The sequence below is a fragment of the Nyctereutes procyonoides genome, unplaced genomic scaffold (assembly GCF_905146905.1).
Source record: "Nyctereutes procyonoides isolate TBG_1078 unplaced genomic scaffold, NYPRO_anot_genome, whole genome shotgun sequence".
Classification (NCBI taxonomy): domain Eukaryota; kingdom Metazoa; phylum Chordata; class Mammalia; order Carnivora; family Canidae; genus Nyctereutes; species Nyctereutes procyonoides.
Genome location: NW_026575160.1, coordinates 11596390 through 11614731, shown reverse-complemented (window position 1 = coordinate 11614731; position 18342 = coordinate 11596390). Strand labels below are relative to the sequence as shown.

At 42.9% G+C, this 18342-nt stretch overlaps 1 protein-coding gene across 4 annotated transcripts; it reads right to left on the bottom strand.

Moving 5' to 3' along the window:
* Window positions 1-8912: 8912 nt before the first annotated feature.
* On the bottom strand, window positions 8913-16696 carry NPY (neuropeptide Y). 4 transcript variants are annotated; one of them, XM_055314783.1, is made up of 5 exons: window positions 16626-16688; window positions 16034-16146; window positions 15565-15752; window positions 11413-11493; window positions 8913-9231 (listed from the first exon to the last, which is right to left on the bottom strand). In XM_055314783.1, exons 3-5 carry the CDS (start codon window positions 15750-15752, stop codon window positions 9207-9209), a joined length of 294 nt encoding a protein of 97 aa, XP_055170758.1. In that variant the 5' UTR covers window positions 16034-16146; window positions 16626-16688; the 3' UTR covers window positions 8913-9206. The 4 variants fall into 4 exon arrangements, with proteins under 4 accessions (XP_055170758.1, XP_055170761.1, XP_055170760.1 ...); XM_055314786.1 differs by having other exon boundaries at window positions 16034-16107; XM_055314785.1 differs by having other exon boundaries at window positions 16034-16142; window positions 16626-16669.
* Between the last annotated feature and the right edge of the window lie 1646 nt (window positions 16697-18342).

Below are 18342 nucleotides of genomic sequence, written 5' to 3'. Positions count from 1 at the left end.
CAGCTCCACAGCTTACCAACTTTATTGCCTTATTTCATTTTGCCTTTCCATGCCTCAGTGTCCTCATACATAAAATGTGGCCAGCCATACTTGCCTCTCATGGTTTGTATGAGGATTAGAATAATTAAAGTAAACAAAGGGCCAGTTTATACTAGCTTCTCAACAAATGCTAGATCCCTAGTACCCAATTTTTCTTTCTTTCTTTCTTTCTTTCTTTCTTTCTTTCTTTCTTTCTTTTTTCTTTCTCTCTCTCTCTCTCTCTCTCTCTTTTGGAATAGTTCATTTATTTATTCATGAGAGAGAGAGAGAGAGAAAGAGAGGCAGAGACATAGGCGGAAGGAGAAGCAGGCTCCCTGCAGGGAGCCCAATGTGGGACTGGATCCTGGGACCCCAAGATCACAACCCGAGCCAAAGGCAGACACTCGACCACTGAGCCACCCAGGTGCCCCTGTACCCTATTTCTTATCACCAAAAGCAAAACCTGAAAAACATAACTTCAGAAGGCAAACTGCTATTTAGGATTTCAAGTTGAAATCATTTTTCTTATAAAGAGTTAATTATCCATGAAATTAAATATTTATGCATTCACAGAACCAATGTATTTATAATGTTAGAATATGAAAGTGCCTGGTCTAGAAATTATAAGACTTTCTTAATGTCTTCACAGCTCATGTTTTTCTACTACGGGAATATTATAAAATTACCTTTTACAATTATGTAAAGAGAATAGTGTACTATAAGGTCAATTAGGAAAATAGCATGCAATTGAACAGTTACATTCAGGTGTGTAAATGCTCATGGTTGGAATAGATGCTCACTTGGAAGTAGTTCAGCATTTGGAGCATGTTTTCTTTTTCTTTCTTTCTTTCTTTTTTTTTTTTAAAGATTTTATTTATTTATTCCTGAGAGACACAGAGAGAGAGGCAGAGACACAGAGGGAGAAGCAAGCTCCTCGCAGGGATCCTGATGTGGGACTCAGTCCTGGGACTCCAGGATCATGCCCTGAGCCAAAGGCAGATGCTCAACCGCTGAGCCACCCAGGCATCCCTGGAGCGTGTTTTCTGTTAAAACAAGAGCACAAATGGTTATTTCTTTCCAAAGTGGGGTGACCAACTGTCATGGTTGACCTGGAGCCAAGAGGCTTCCCAGAATGCAGGACTTTCAGGGCTAAAACTGGGAAAGTCCTGGAGAAACCAGAATTTTTTTGGTCACCCAACCAGACCAGCACCCCAAAACTGATCGGCCTGCATCAGTTCAGTTGCCAGAACTGGTCACAAGGATCCTGCTCTCCCTGCCCACTGTCAGTCTCTCCTGTTTCTCCTGCCAGTGGGCACAGCACTTGATCTCTGACAGTCACCTGAGGCCCCACATGCTGAAACTCCTCCAGGGTGTGTGTGTGGGAAACAAAAGAAATGCCTCCTTTCTATTCTACTTTGTCACTCAGACCCTACTACAGCCTGTTCTATGCCAAAAATGTCACTTCCAAAAACATGGCTCTTTGAGTTTTGTGTACTTATTCTTCTTACATTGCAACCCAAAATGAGTCCCTCATTTTCAGGGTGGAGGTAGGAGCATTAAGAGAAGATTAGATGTCATTTTATCCCCTCCCTGGTCTTTGTGCTCTCATCCTACCTCCTATCTGTATCAACTCAGATGATCCATATCACTCTGAGATGACAATCGATGCTCACTCTGAGATGGATGGCCATTCATTATGTCCCCAGACAGCCACCTCAGAATTCTACTTGGAGCTTGCTTCAGCACCTGCACAGACTTTCTTCTAGGAATATAACATAGCTAATAATGACCTTGAGATCTACAAAAGAGCAGCCTATTGAATAACTGCCATTCACCAAGTCCACTTCAAATGACACTCTACTCCCTACACATACTAGTGGAAATGAGTTCAGCCTCCCCTGTTCTCCCATAGCAATTACTTTCTGCTCCTATTTAAACTTCAATCATGATCTGCCTGGTATTACAGTCACTTAAGCATATGTCTATCTCCTTCATAAATTGTTAGGTCTTTAAAAGCAGAGAAACTGTCTCACTCATCTTTATATCACTCTCAGAACCAAGCAGAGTATCAGTCACAGAGAGACTATTCAATGAATGTTTCCGGAATTGATAACATCCTTGAGACTCTAGAAACTCATCAGAGATCAGCTTGCTCTATTTTGACTTGGTCAATAATTCAGTCTGTTTGAAGGAATGACTATATTAAATATGTTCTGCCAACATTGCTTATTCTTGCATTAAAATTTACAGACCAGTTCATTTAATAGGTCGCTATGATTCAAAAAGATTTGGTAGTGATAGAAAAAATGGAGGAATCAGAATAAATAAAATTCAAATTTTTCTAGGCAAACTTTCATTGAAAAATCATTTGAATGATGTTGTTCCCTCCAATAGATAACACCCAAACAGTAAGGTGTTACTTAGTGAGAAAAAAGGGTAAAATATGATTTTTATATTCTACTCAGAGGCTCTCATTTCAACTTCAAATTGCCTCATAATACAATACTATAGCAGCCAAATAAATGAGTAAAGTCAAATTTCAAGTCAATACACTGAACAAATCAAGTTTCAAATTCAATTAACTTCTGCAAAAACATGTTGGGAAGTAAAGGAATCTATGTCTTATTTTATTTATTTATTTATTTTAATATTTATTTATTTATTTATTTATTTATTTATTTATTTATTTATGAGAGACAGAGAGAGAGAGAGAGAGACAGAGACACAAGCAGAGGGAGAAGCAGGCTCCATGCAGGGAGCCCGACGTGGGACTCCATCCTTGATCTCCAGGATCACGCCCTGGGCTGAAGGGGGCGCTAAACCGCTGAGCCACCCAGGGATCCCTCTATGTCTTACTTAAAAAGTCTTTTTTTAAAAATGCCCAAATCCTTTACAAGTTTAAATATCAAATTGCCTAGGGACGAAAATAGTTGTTAAAGGTACCCTATATTAGAGTTACTAATATACGTAATATGCTAATTTTAATACGTAATATACTAATAACGTAATATGGCATATTGTAATCTGTCAATACATTAACAATGTTAAGTGGTAACAATCTGCAAAAGCTCCAAAATTATCATTAGCTCAAAGCCAAGGAAAAATTATTCATAACGCAAAAGGCATTTCAGAGAGTTTTGGTACTACATATCCAAGGCTGGAAAAAAAAGTTATTTCTAAGCTTGACAATAAAGGTAATCCAAGGTGGATCAAACTCCTGAGATGTCAGGAAAGAAGAGTGTATTCAATCAGTAACTTTAAAAGTGCCAGGAAGCTAGGTTTAAACAAACTCCTATACTTTTGTCAAGGTCCTGCCATAAATGGCACCTGTGCATCCTGAAAGGCTCACAGGGAATCCTTTGAGGTTGTTCACCAAACACTGCATTTGCAGTGGCTCCTCTGGGATCACTCCCAGGCATCACCATCAGCTCCAGATGGAACTGGCTCTCACTGAGCACCTACTATGGGTCAGGCAGTAAGATAAGCCGCATCACAGAGTCATCCCATTCCCGTAATTGTGAAGTGTTTCAATCCTGCAGTATTAAAACAAGTTTAAATTGATAGCTATTACTTAGCACTCTAAAAAATGAGCTCAGATGACATATACGATTGATTATGTGTTATCCCACTCCAATTTTTTAAAAAAGGAAAAGATTCTGTGTGATTTCACACAGTACTAATTTTTCTAATAGGCAGAAGGAAAGGCAATCATTTAGTTGTGACAATATCATAATCCTACCCATGAACCACAATAAAAGAATATTTCACAAAATCATCTTGTTCAAAAGGCAGTTTTCCTTTATGGTGATAGAAAAAGGTATTTGTTTAGTTCTGAGCATTGTAACTGATTCCAATGTTCTGCAAGGAGGAGAAAAAATATTTTCTGTTGCCTCATAGTAATAACCATATAAGCATAATGTATGTGTATTGGAAAGAAAGAGGGGACAATGAATAAACTGCCATCATATTTGCTTTCCTGTCATCAGCCAGGCCATCAAGTCTGTATGTGGGCCTATCTCAGGAGTGCGTCAGGCATTTTTACTTAGCAGGAAGCACTATACCATAGTGTGCAAGTCCCAAACCAGTACTGATTTTTCCTTGTCTTTATATCTGCTTCTCTACCCTGACCCTTATCTAGAGAGGGAAAAGAGGCTAGTAGATACTAAGAAAATCAAATTATTGCATAAGAAATAGTAAGTCGTTTTCTTCCTGAATTAGGCAGTAGAAACAACCTTACAATATTTATTTTCTGAACTTGTAAATTCATTGATAAGATCATATTTAGACATCTCAGGCTGAGAAGTCCAGTCCTGATTTGGCTGAATGAAGGGTATTATTAGAGGTACCAGTTGGCCCCTGGAGCCAGTCTATGGAAAAGCAGTTGGGATTGGGGGTGGGGAGGAATGGAGCAATGGTGGGGAGAAGAGAGATAGAGATGGGACTTGCTTTCACAGCAAATGGGATCTTCCCTTTAGAATAGTAACCTACTGGTCGAGGCCTTGCATATGGTCAAATTCAAAGTATGGGCATCAGGAATAATTAAAAAGCACTCAAAGTATATATTCTCTCTCCCACCTGTTTATCTTCTACCTTTATCTTGCTATTCTTCATCTGGCAATTGGTACTCCTGCTGTGAACCTCAGCTCAGGCATTAGTATGTCCAAGACATTCAGCCTGCTTCCTCCACTCTCCCCAACCTTGGGCAGGAGCCCCTTCATGACTCCTGAAACACCTTCTGCCCGCTTCTTATTAGAGAAGGAGGAGATATCTCTGCCCCTGAAATGGGGAATAACAGCTATGTAGGACCCTTTCCTCTATTTTCATTCCTATCCCCCTTTGCTTGGTAGAATCTGCTTGATTGATGATACCACAGTGCACTATGGGCAGGGACACTGTGTCTGAAGTGACTTGCATTTACCAATGCCCCTTCTTCCATCTACTGCTAGATGTGGCAGGCTGGCTCTTCTTGCCTACCCATCGGTTTGGCTAAGTGGATCTAAGGGTCTGCCCCACATTCCTCTCTATTCCTGTCACGCTCCACCAGGATGCTGAGATTTGCTATGGGCTACAAGGGTACTTTAGAAGCTCAGGCCTTAGCCAGGCCCTCTGATTCAGCTTAGGGCAGCCCTACATTTAGCCTCATTGGGTACTTGCCCATCTGGCACTTTGTTCCACGTTGGCAATTGATTCTTATATCTACAGTTCTTTTGTCAGGAAAATGCAAAGGGAAGTATAAGTGGGTAGGTTCTAGCACCTAACTATATCCCAAATCTCTAACACTCCTATCTTTGCACTTCCAACAATACACTGTAAATATCTGTCTCCCTCATTAGATGGTAAGTTCCCTGAAAAACTATTACTGATCTTTATATCCCCAATGCTTAGTACAATGTTCGATACATAGTAGGTGCTGACAAACTGTTGAATGGATGAATGAATGGATAAATGAGCTTGGCCATCCTTGGACCTACTTCATTGACCCACTCCTGGCCACTCTGCCCCTGTTTCTATCAGGTAGTCCCCTGACCATTCCCTACATAAGCTCTGGGTGACCCACCTCTATGTTCAACCTGGCTCAACATCCACATTCTCTATTAAGCCTTTTCCAGCTAATTCTGCCCACATTCATTTTCTTTTCTAAATGCCTTTTGCACAATTTAGTACTTTGTTATACTCTGTTTTAAGCATGCTAGAGTTATGTTCTTAACTAGGCTAGGTAAGACCTGAGTGTTGGTGGACCTCTTCCATGAAACATCATCACGTAGGGCAAAGTTTGAGAACAGAGAACTGCTCTCTAGTCTCCCTACCTTGAATGAGATGGGGGAAGTCATTTACTTTCTTTAGGCCTCAGTTTCCTTTTCTATGAAAATGAGGGAATAATCATCTGTGTGTGTCATGAGTATTATAAGGAACAAAATAAAAATACAATGGCATCTGCAAAAACCTTATACACAATCAATACCTCTTTAAATGTAGAATAGGGTTTGGATCAGCAGAGACCCTAATAAATGCTTGGAGATTTATTTGATGATGATGAAGTCACCTACAGGCATCTCATTTTAATGAAGGTTTGGTTGTTCTTACTCTAACTCTAAGGATTATTATTATTTGCAATGATAGATGAATGATCCAGTACCTTTACTCCTATTCCAAGGAGGGTCAGCAGACTGAAAATGTTTGAAAAATATTACTAGGGAATCTCTTGGAATGTAGTTTTGCAATTTATAAATGTTTGCAAATTTATAATTCTTAAAATGAATTCTTGTTTATTAGGGATATCTTAATCTGTTTGGGCTGCTATCGCAAGTTACTATAGATGAGTGGCTTAAAAACAACAAAAATTTATTGCTCACAATTCTGGAAGCCGTAAAGTCCAAGATCAAGGCACCAGCAGATCTGTTGTCAGGGGAGGGCCTGCTTCCTGATTCATAGACAACCATCTCCTCACTGTGTCTTCTTTTTTTTTTTTTCTCACTGTGTCTTCTTATGATGGAAGGGATAAGGGAGCTCTCTGGGGTCCTCTTTTAAAGGACCCTAATCCTATTCATGTGAGCTTCACTCTCATGACCTAATCAATCTCCTAAAGACCCCACCTCCAAATGCCATCACCTTGGGGATTAAGATTTCAACATATAAATCTGAAAGGATACAAACATTTAGTCTCCGGCAAGGGAGTTATAATCCAACACAAGAATTCTCAACAACTCCATCCTTATCTATTTCCCTACTATTACTTACTTGTAACAATATCTTAAGTTGAATTTTTATCTCAGTATAAGCTTACACAGAAAGTCGGCCAGGACTTATGATCCCCATTTCATGAGTGAGAACTCAGAAGTTTAGTAAACTTGAAAGTCAGAGGACCTGGAAGCCACTGAGTCAGGACCACAGGGCTCACATGGTGTGAAGGTTCAATTCTCTTTATAGTAAGATAAGGCAAAGAGGTGAGATCTCAAGGCCTGATTTATAGGTAAAACAAATACTGTTTAATATTTACCCTTTGGGGCATTTAGATTTGGTGGGATAAGAGGTTTAAACTTTCATTTCAAAATGAAATTCCCAGGTTATTTTTCAAGGGTTTATATACATCATATCTATTTGCTCTGGTCCCTGTTACGGGGAGTTCTGTGATTAGTGATGAATATTCAGATTATCTGTGCTGCCAATTGAATTTTTCAGTCAACTTGTTTTGCATAGTATTAACTTCAGTAAAGAAAACCTCCAAATATACTAGGTTAGTAAATAACTTTTCACATTGTGTGTTTAGAAATTGTGACTTACCAACATTTTAAGATTTTTTAAAAAACTTTTATTTATTTATTCATGAGAGACAGAGAGAGAAAGAGGCAGAGACACAGACAGAGGGAGAAGCAGACTCCATGCAGGGAGCCCGACGTGGGACTTGATCCCAGACCCCGGGATCATGCCCTGAATCAAATGCAGGTGCTCAACCACTGAGCCACCCAGGCATCCCAACATTTTAAGATTAAAAAAAAAAAAAAAAAGCTTTACATTTTGATGTAGTAGTTCCCGATCCCCACCCCACCCCCAGCCCTTTCCCAGTGGAGGGGAGGGCAAGATATGTTCCAGGACCCCCAGTGGATGCCTGAAACCATGAAGAGTACTAAACCCAGGATAGACTATTTTCTTCCATGCATATAATACCTATGATAAAGTTTAATATATAAATTAGGCACAGTAAGAGATTAATAACAATGACTAATAATGAAATAGAACAACTATAACAATATACTGTAATAAAAGTTATGTGAATGTGGCCTCTCTCTCAAAATATTGTACTACTCTGTACTCACCCTTATTCTTCTTGTGAGATGTGAGATGATAAAATGCCTACAAGGTGAGATGAAGTGAGGAGAATGATATAGGCACGGTGAAGTAAAGTTAGGCTACTAGTGACCTTCTGACGATTCGTCAGAAGGAGGAGCATCTCCCAGACAGCTGTTGTCCGCAGGTAATCGAAACTGCGGAAAGTGAAACTGCAGATAAGGATATTTAGTTCAAAGCCCAAAGTAACAAAAATCAGGCCAAATTTAGGAAAATCACAGAGCAGATTCTTTGAAGGGAATTATGTTTTGTAGTATCACTGACTTCAGTGGCTGAAGAAATAGATTTTATTATATAGAGAGAATATTTTATATACTGTAATATTCCCTAAGACCTGTTATATGGGGGTTTTGTAAGCAATTTTAAAGCAGCACATAAAAATATTTTTTACAGTGCAGTTCAAAGTACAAATATAGGATGTGATCATTTTCTTTGCCTTAGAAATTATATGTAAGAATCTAATAACATAAAAGTTAAACTAAGCCCATGCATAGATACATGAAGGAAAGGGAAAGTTTAATAACCTTTAGCTGAATTAATTAACATTATACCCCATGTTGTGTGAAAAGGTAATCATTCCTACTCAGTGTATTTCTAAGACTCAAATTCTGAGTGTAATGGCCTAAATAAACATATAGATCTGAGCTGATATCATAGCTGCTGGAAACATGTGGCTATTGAAATTAAAACCTGATAAATTTTTTATTTATTTATTTTTTTAAAAGCCTGATAAAATTTAAAAGTCAGCTCCTCATTTGGTCTTGCTACATGCATTTGCTCAAAAGCCATACATGGCTTGTGGTGACTATATTAGAGAGGACGTCTTGCAGAAAGTTCTATTAGCAACCCTTCCTGCTAATAGTATGGACTAACTAGGTTAACAAGAATCCCATATGCATGTGGGGGAAAGTTCAGCCAATTATTCCAAATTAGCATGCCCCTGCATGATATTTCCAAATGCTTTTATTGTTATACACACACACACACACACACACATCTGAGTCTTGATCATCATAAATCAACGTATCTTTATGTCTTCCATAGTCACTGCTTTAATATTGGTGAAACAAACTTTAAACCTGCTACTTGAGTGAGAGTGTGATATAATGAATAACTTAAAATAATTCTCACTATTGCAACAACAGATTTTTCATTGAGGAGCATAACATTTTTGAATGCTTGGTACTTTATTTAAACACACATATATACAAGGACGTCAAAGGGAAACTGCACAGTTGAGCACATTGGCTGCATGCATTGGGAGGATAGGCAGATTCTGGTTTTATAGGATGAAATTTGGGTTGAAAAATAGGCAAAGACCGTAGAGCAAGTTTCATTTCCCATCACCACATAGAAGGGTCATCCAGCCTGTCAAACATAAGAAGCAGAGCATGTAAGAGAAGTGTCCCAACTTCTTGGGAGGTTTTCAAAAGTGAGACATTCAGTTCTGAACCAAAAGATGATCAGAAACGGTTGAAAAGTCTCTTGTTGGCATTCTAAACAGAAGGTCATGTGCAATATCAGAGCGAAAGACAGTGGCATAATATGCAAAGACCCAGCTGCGTAACTTTCACTCATGTTCATGGGAGTCTCAGGGAAATCTCAGAGGGAGTATTTAAAAGGCTCTGTACTTATCAAAGGAGCTGAAGAACTCTGCAATATTTCTGAAGATCAAAACTGCGGGAATCACACAAAATGGTAACAAGGAAGTTAATGTTACTCAACTCTGAATACGCTTCTTTTGTTTTCCTGCAAGGCTTTTTATGTAGTTAGATGCGATTTTTATAAAGAACCCTTTTTAATAAAATAGTATTCACAGGCAACCTCAAGGCTCTCAACTTTTGCCTCCTCCAAACCGTACATGATTGAGACTGTCCATCAGGGTGCAATTAACACTATTTCATGCACCTACCATGGGACTTTAAGCCACAAAACAAAGTGTAGCAGCAAGGTTGTTAAGTCTGGATGGTTCTTTTTCTTACCGGAAGTACATAAGGTTTACCCTAAACTTTTTACCATGGTAAACCTCACATGTCTATCAATGAAAGCTTCAAGGCATCTATTGTTCGAATAATCAAATAATAATCTTTATGGATTAAAATTAGGATTAAAAATCATCCTTATGAATTTTCCACCTGCTTCCCTTCCATTTGCTGTTTAAATCTGGTTGATACTTCCAGAGACAAGAGCACTGGGGTTTTATTCCAGTCCAAATTGTTGTTTCCTTTAGAGAAAACAAACCTGACAACTCTAGACCTGTACCTTTGCCCTGGCTGGCCATTTCACAAGACAACAGAGGGATGGTGGGAGGGGAAAGTAAGTGGCTCAGCAGGTCACCCCACTTGTTCTCCAAGGAGAACCTCTATGAAGAGTGACACGCCAGTCACACTGCCTGAGCAAGTGTTCTAGTGACCTCTTCTGGGGAACCTGGTTCTTGACATTGTCAAGCTCTGGGTTTAAGGCAGACAAGTTCCCACAGAAATGGATGAACCATGTGCCCTGTGATGTTCCTCAGGGGAGAGGCAGGAGGCATAGGAAAGAAGGGCCAGGAAGTTATGAAAATGGAGGAGAATCAGGCTGCTTTCCAGCAGCTCTCGTTGCTCATTGTCCAATGTTTCACGCCAGCTGTTGGTAGGCACCTCTTCCCAAGACAAGTCCACATTCCAAGAAAGCCCCCAAGGTCACAGACAAGTCCCTAGGAATATTATGTCCTTAACATTCATTCCTTGAATGCAATAAGTCATTATGTGATACTTAGCTTCAAATATGTCAAAAAGGAAACAACAGATGCCCCTTTCACACCCCACCACCAAGATTTCATCTATGAAATGAGGAAGACTAGAGTAAGACCCATGAGTGACACTTGCAGGACATCTAGACGCTCCAAATATTGTATGAAAACGAAAGATTCCCTTGGCTAATGATGGACTGTTGGTCATTTCAATGTAGAGATGAGGATTTAGTCTGTGTTCTTTCAATTCTAATCTGGTTAGAAAATCTATATAGTCTTTTCTGATTTAAAATTTTCAAAGGAGCACCAAATAATCTAGGGTAAAAAATAATACCCCACAGAAATTCAGAGGTTTACAAATTATTACATGAAAAGAAAGGCCCTAGGGACACCTGGGTGGCTCAGCGGTTAAGCGTCTGCCTTTGGCTCAGGGCGTGATCCTGGAGTCCCGGGATCGGGATCGAGTCCCATATTGGGCTTCCTGCATGGAGCCTGCTTCTCCCTCTGCCTATGTCTCTGCCTCTCCCTCTCTCTCTCTCTCTCTCTCTCTCTTTCTCTGTGTCTCTCACGAATAAAAAAATAAAATCTTAAAAAAAAAAAAAGAAAGAAAGAAAGAAAGAAAAAGAAAATTAAGGCCCTCACTGCCCTGCTCCATCTCCATTTCTGCCCAAATGCTACCTGGTCTGGAAGACCCATTCCAATCTCCCCACCCCCCAACCCCCTCTACCCCCTGCCACTAGGCAGCCCTCTGCAATTTCCCTCTCCTGTGCCATCCATCCTGAACTCTGCAACAATGTCCCCACACAAGCCTTTCATACCTAGTTCTGGGAACGTTTTCTGTGCTTTCTCTCATCAAGAGGTCTGAAATCAGTGTCTCAGGGCTAGATCGTTTTCCATACCTAAAAAAAAAAAAAAAAAAAAATCTTTAAAGCAAATTTGAAATAGTCATAAAAAGAAAAATATTTAGAAAAAAGGAAGATAGTGTCCCACGTAGTTGATCATCTGCTAACACGTAATAGGTGTATGAAGCAGACTTTATCAGAAATATGATTTCAAATTATATATAATTTTGCTTAAATAACAATGTAGCAGATTATTTGAACCAATCAAAATTCCTAGTCAAATCCTTGCCTTTTCATACTACCACAAACAATACATAGACTTTTATAACTAAGTGACAGGAAATAAAAATGCATCACAGTATGATTTTAAATGTTTCCATAATTAGTTAATTGGCTATAGTTCTGATGATATACAGCAGTTTAAGCCTCAACAAAGAGACCAGATGATATTTTGGAAATAGCCCTAGGGAAAAAAATCAGCAGACAGCAGCTCCAGACCCACCTGTGTCTTCGAATCTCAGTTTTCTCATTTGTAAAAATAAAATCGTAACTCATGCTTAAATTGGAGTCTTTGTGGAAATCCAATGTGAGTCACAATGTTTTCAAAGCGACAGAGTAAAACACAAATGCAAGTTATTACTAGTGAAATGCACCCATTCTTACAGAAAGTAACCACCCTTGGTCCTATGTTTTCCATATTCATTTAGGGTACCCAAAAGCTAACAGCCTTCTCTCATGCTGTGATTTTAATCTGCCCTGTGAATATAAGGGAATCTCATGGATCCCTGGAAAGACCATGGAATCTTACTGGTCTTTTTTCTCCTGCAGCAGGATGTGGATAGGACTATATGCAAGGGTGAACGCAAGGGTGGTATATGCTACTTGCTCCAGGTAAATAAGTACACTGGTCTTTCTCGGTTTCTTTCTTTCTCTCTCTCTCTGTCTCTTTCCGCTGAAGTGTCTGACAAGTCTCTACGAAGTTATATTTTTCCCTTTCTCAGAAAAGGCTTGCATACCAGAAGCCACACTGTTCACAAATGAAAAACTAGCCTGGATTGTACGTGTAGTTACCACATACAGCAAAACAAAGCTATCAGAAGGTACACCTCCAACTGCCTATCAAGTATGATTAAATCTCAATTTGGGGGGAAGATTTCCTATTATTGCTCCTTAAGGAAGCAAAAACAAACTGTGCCCCCCATCATTTGTAAGATTTCCTCAAGATTTTCTGGAGTTGTGATATCCAACCCTTAGTCTAAACTGCTGCTTATACCTATTTATTGTGTCCATCAGTTGATTTTATTCACCTTAAAACTCTTGAAGAGCCTTAACTCATTATCTCCACCATGATCCCGTGAACAGAGCTAGCTACTATTTTCTCCAGTTTACTGGAGAAATTTAGAATAGCAGGATCTGTGGTCATATAGTGGCACCCAGGACAGCATTGTTCACTATTCTTCTTCTCTACTTACTTCTGAATTATCCTTCTTCCCCACTAGGCTTTAACTGTCAAAGATAAAGTTTCCAGGGAAAAAATTCTCAAACCTGGCTTCACATTAGTATCAGCTGGGAAGCTTTTAAAACCCAGGTCCCCCCACCCTACCCCAAGGTTCTGATTGAATGGGTCAGGGCTGTAGTCCAGCACTAATATATTTTAAAAGCTCCCCAGGTGATTCCAGTGTGTGACCAGGATGGAGAAAGATTAACCTAGGGCTGAGTTTCTCCACCATGGCACCACATATGACACTTTAGGCTAGAAAATTCTTTGTTATAGAGGCTGGCCTAGGCATTGCAGGATGTTTAGAGCATAAGGTGAGTACCAGTCGAGAACCACTGATTTAGGAAACTGTAAAAGCCACGTGGTAGATCCACGCTCTAGAAGAAATGATGCAGCTTTCAGAAGCAACAGACTGGGAACATACAGCTTAAAAACGTGGACTGAGGGATGCCTGGGTGGCTCAGCAGTTGAGCATCTGCCTTTAGCTTAGGGCATGATCCCAGAGTCCTGAGATAGAATCCCACATCGGGCTCCCGGTGCATGGAGCCTGCTTCTCTCTCTGCCTATGTCTCTGCCTCTCTCTCTGTCTCTCATAAATAAATAAAATCTTTTTTTAAAAAAAATGGACTGAGTAGAAAAAGAGAGCAAAGAGAATGATATCAGACCACCATTTGTGCCAAATGAAAACATATGTTCACAAATGACACCATAACTTTTTAAATACAACCATGTGCATATGATTGGGTGTGTGAGATGATAAGGCAATGAGAGTACAGAATGGAGACAATGAGTGCCAATGATAAGCCTCTGGTGAATTCAAAGAAGGAATTTATGTGAAAATGAGGCAGGAAACTCTGGTTCAGAATCAACACATTCCCACCTATCCTGAATCTCTTCCCATGAAACTCAAGCCCCTTTCCCTTTATTTTTTCCTCATCAAAGATACTGGAGATCACACTGGATGCTGATGGGAGTGACCATGTCCAAGGAAAATCAGTGGGAGTGCTCCAATTTCATCACCCCTAAAAAGAAAAGCCTTCATAAAATGTTCTTAGATTCAAGACCTGTAAAATGGAGATAATTATACCCACTTCAAGGCTTTGAGGTAAAGACAAAATGAACGCCTAGGGAAACATTTTGAAATGCTAATGCTTTATACAATGATAAAGCTTTATAGCAATCTACTGGGTTATAACCGACAAACCAACGGGGTTTTTCCTACATAAATGACAATATTTTTTTTATTTGAACAAGTTCTTTTATCTGCTCTATATGACAGCATAAGCAAGAATTTGAAGCAATTAACTTTCTGAGAAGTCTACTTGGATATAAAACATTATTGCCTTTTTGCTCATTAAAATGAACAGACTTGCAGGTTTACAAATCAATACTATTTAATTCAGCATTTTATGTATTTCTGATTCTCTGTAAACAGAGACTTTTTCAAAAGCTTTTTAGGATGTCATACCCCTTTCTGATGAAACAGGAAAAAAAAACTTATTTAAGAAATGTAAATTCTCCCCATTTTGAATCCTTCCCAACTATTCCCTGACTTACAAATAGTAAAAAAGTGTGGTAAAAGCAAAAACAATAACACTTTACAAAACGTAATTTAGACATTTTTAACATTAATGTTTTTAAAGGGCTCTCCTTTCTTAGCCTATTAAGGTAACTTGATCCCAGTAATTAAGACATTAAATGACTTAAAACTAAGATAGAACTAGGATGAACCACTTGGAAACAAATTTTAAATTCTATATTACAGTTTGGATGTGATTTTTTTGCATAAATATTTGATGGTGAGAGTGAAAACATGGCATTCAATTTTAGTTTTCTGAGGGCTCAGAATAAAGTTTACAATTTTTCAAATTCCATGTAATCCCTGGGTTTATCCCAGAGTGACCAGTTTCTCCTTAACAAACCACTAAGTGGGCACTTCCTTCTCAAAACTCAACCTGCCAGAAGATGGGGAAAGTCTATACTTTAGATCAACTGTTTTCATGCTAAGTCTCAATTATCTCCAGGATTTTAAAGTAAAGGGCTGAGACTGAAAAAACAAACAAACAAAAGAAAACAAAACACTGCACAGAAGAAAAGAGCTCTGTTTGTCTTTTCTTAAATATTGTCATTCAATTTGTTCTGGGCAGCTTGGAAAATCTGGCAATGTCTTTGGCAACCCAGCTGTTTGCTGGTTGGTGGTGGTGATTGCAGCTCCTAGACACTCAGCTCACCCTTCTCCCTACAGCACTTCTCTGGAGCACTCCTGACCTATTTTAGGGGGTCCTTTCCCATCCAGATTTCCAAACAGTCCCCCCAACTGCTCTAAGAACAACAACAACAAAAAAGAGCAGGGAGTGAGGGGGACAAGATCGCCAGCCACACAGCCTAGGGAACCTAAATCTGGGGGGTCACGATTTTGTAACTATAGTCGCAGAGGGAAAGCGTTCAGGGCAATTCTTCACGGAGAAGTGAGTACGTGCCTGATCCCGTGCTGCCCAGGGGTCCCAGCAAGAAAACAAAAACAAAAACAAAAAAAAAAAAACAAACCCTGGTCCCTGTCCTTGGACATCCCCAGGATCTCGGTTTGGGGCCAGGGCGCTCCGGGCGTCGGTCCCCAGGAGCCCACCCACCTCTGCCTGGTGATGAGGTTGATGTAGTGTCGCAGCGCTGAATAGTATCTGGCCATGTCCTCGGCCGGCGCGTCCTCCCCGGGGTTGTCCGGCTTGGAGGGGTACGCCTCGGCCAGCGCGCCCAGGCACACGAGCAGCGACAGGGCGAGGGTCAGTCCGGAGGGCCCCAGGCGCTTGCTCCCCAGCATCTGCGGGCACAGGGGGCGCAGCGGGGAGAGCGGGGGCTGGAGGACGCACGCCTGGACCCTCCGGCCCGGGTGTCCCTCGACGCCCCCTCCCCGCTGCCACTCGCGCCCCCCGGCCCGCGCTCAGCCCAGTCCCCGAGAGGCAGCGGGGAGCCCCGCGCTGAGGCGACGCCCGCCCCGCTCCCCCCGAGAGGTCCGCGCGGATTCCGTGCAAGTCGGGGGCCGCAGGGGCCGCGCGCAACCAGGGGCGCCGCGCCAGGGCCCGGGGGCGCCGGTTCAGATACTTTGAAGACAGACGGAGAAGTTCCTCCCGGTGGGGTCGAGGTCCTGGCGCTTTCCCACCCTCTTTCCCAAACTCCTGTCGGAGGAGAAAAGTTTCTTCTCGCGGTCTGTCTTGCTGCAAGAGAGACCGTCCTGGCTGAGGTTCCTTTGGGGTGACAATTTGGGGGAGCAAGGCGAGAACTGCTCTCCCGGCAGTCCATCTCGGGATCCCAAGGATCCGGGAGGAGGCCGGGGGCTTCCAAACCCCGGGGATGCTTCGCTCGGGGCGGGGGTGGGGGGGCGCAGCCCGGGAAGCCTCCTTCCAGGCGGCCACCCCCGGGGAAAGCGCGAGCTGCCCGGGGGCTGGGGGTCGTGTCCCCCTCCAAATGCCCCAAAAGGTAGCCCCGAGGGACCGCGCGTGAAGTGCAGTCGGAAAGGACCAGAAGGCGCAAGCGGAGTTCAGCCTCCGGGAGCTGCCGCCGCGCGTCGGGGCCCGAGAGGACGGGGCGCGGCGCGCAGGGGCGGGAAGCGGGGCGCGACCCGGAGCTCCCCCGAGGGGAGCCGGCGCCGTGTCCCCGCTGCTCCCGCCCCCAGGGGAGCGGGTCCGGCACTCACGGTGGCGGGCGTGGCCGGGCGGCGAGGGCTGTGCGGTCCCGGGGCGCCTGTCCGAGGGGTGAGCGCCGGCGGACGCGGTGCGGAGAGCGGGGCGCAACAGGGCTTTTATGGCGCTCCCTCGCGGCGGCAGGAGGGGCCTCGGGCGATCACGTTCGGGTGACTCCCACCCCGCCGCTTCCCGCCCCGACTGGCGGGGGCGGCGGGGAGGGGGGCCGAAGCCGCAGTCGCGCGAGCCGCGCTCCTGGAGCCGCCCCCCGCCCCCAGCGCCTCCACCCCGGCCCTGCAGGGGGCCCCGGGCAGGTGAGCGCGGGCGCTCGTCACCCCCCGTCCAGTCCTGCTGGAGATGGGAGCAGCCCAGACCCTGTGTGTCGCCCGTCACCGGGACCACCAACCGGCTGGGCGCTAGGGTGGGGGGACGCGCCTCCTCCACCGGTGGAGCATCCCCGGGACGCCCGCCGCAGCGACGCGGGGCACCAGCCCGGAGCGGGGACAACCCCGTGCACGGATCTCCCTGCGCGGAACCTGGCGCGGGGCGCCTGTCCCCGGTCGAGCGGCCCCCTCCTCCCCTCGGGGTCTTAGAATGGGATCCTGTGGCTTCGGGCCCTGCCCCCGGTTTCTTTTGCGAGCGGATCAGCCCACCCCAAGTACTCGCCCCAACGCGGGGACTCCGGCTCCATCAGGCTGAAGGGTGGCGCCTGCAAAGTCTTCAGAAACGGGACGCGGTAACCCCACCTGCCCGCGCTGCCGGGAAGGAGCGGCGCTTCGACGGCCTGCAGACCCGTTAACGCGCCATCCAGGGGAAGGCGCAGCCAAAGCTACCGGGTAGTTCAAAGAACCGGAATTTCTCCTTTATTTGTTAGCCCTGGGATAGTTACAGATCTGTTCATTAACGTTGATTGAGAATGTGGGTTCTGACTGAAATGAAACAGGTAAAAGAAAAAAAAATCATTAATTGGCATGAATATGAAAGATTCAATAAACCATTTTTTTTTTACAGGAACAGGATTTTGTATCTTAAAAGTTACCTGAATATTCCTAGAACTTCAACTCTCTCTCTAAAAAAAAAAAAAAAAAAGGCAGGTCAGGAGATTAAAGTGTTAAGGTACAAGCTATTTTAATGTTAAAATCACAAGTGATTCTGTTAAACTGAGCGCTTCTGTGCTGTTTCCACCGCACTGAATTAAATATCAATTACTGTGTGGCTAGCTCTGCACTCGGGTGTTCTCTCCCATTCTCCCTCTCCCTCCCTCCCTCTCTCTCTCTCTCTCTCTCTGTGTGTGTGTGTGTGTGTGTGTGTGTGTGTGTACGCACGTGAGACATTTTGAAGACCACATCCCTTTCACTTAGGTGAATGCTTCTCTTACCATATTGCACAAAAATATGACAGGGACACATATTCCAGGTCTCTCAGAGTAGCTCCAGGGAACTTGGTCTGGTAAAGTTAGAACAAAGCACCGTTTCACTTCGAGCTCTTTCTTGATAAGAGGAAAAGCTCAGTGCACTTGTCAATAAATAATCTTATTTTTAGAGTGTATCACAGATGCCCTTCAAGTTACACCTTAGAAGAAGTCATTGAATTTGAGAGAAATTACTTGTAAGGAGATGCACCATTCTGGGGGAGGGGGGGGGACTGGGGACATTTGATTGGTTTAGCTTACAATCACGCCACTGGTATCCAAAAGGAAGAGCTGATTCTCAGGATCAGCATTTAGAGGCT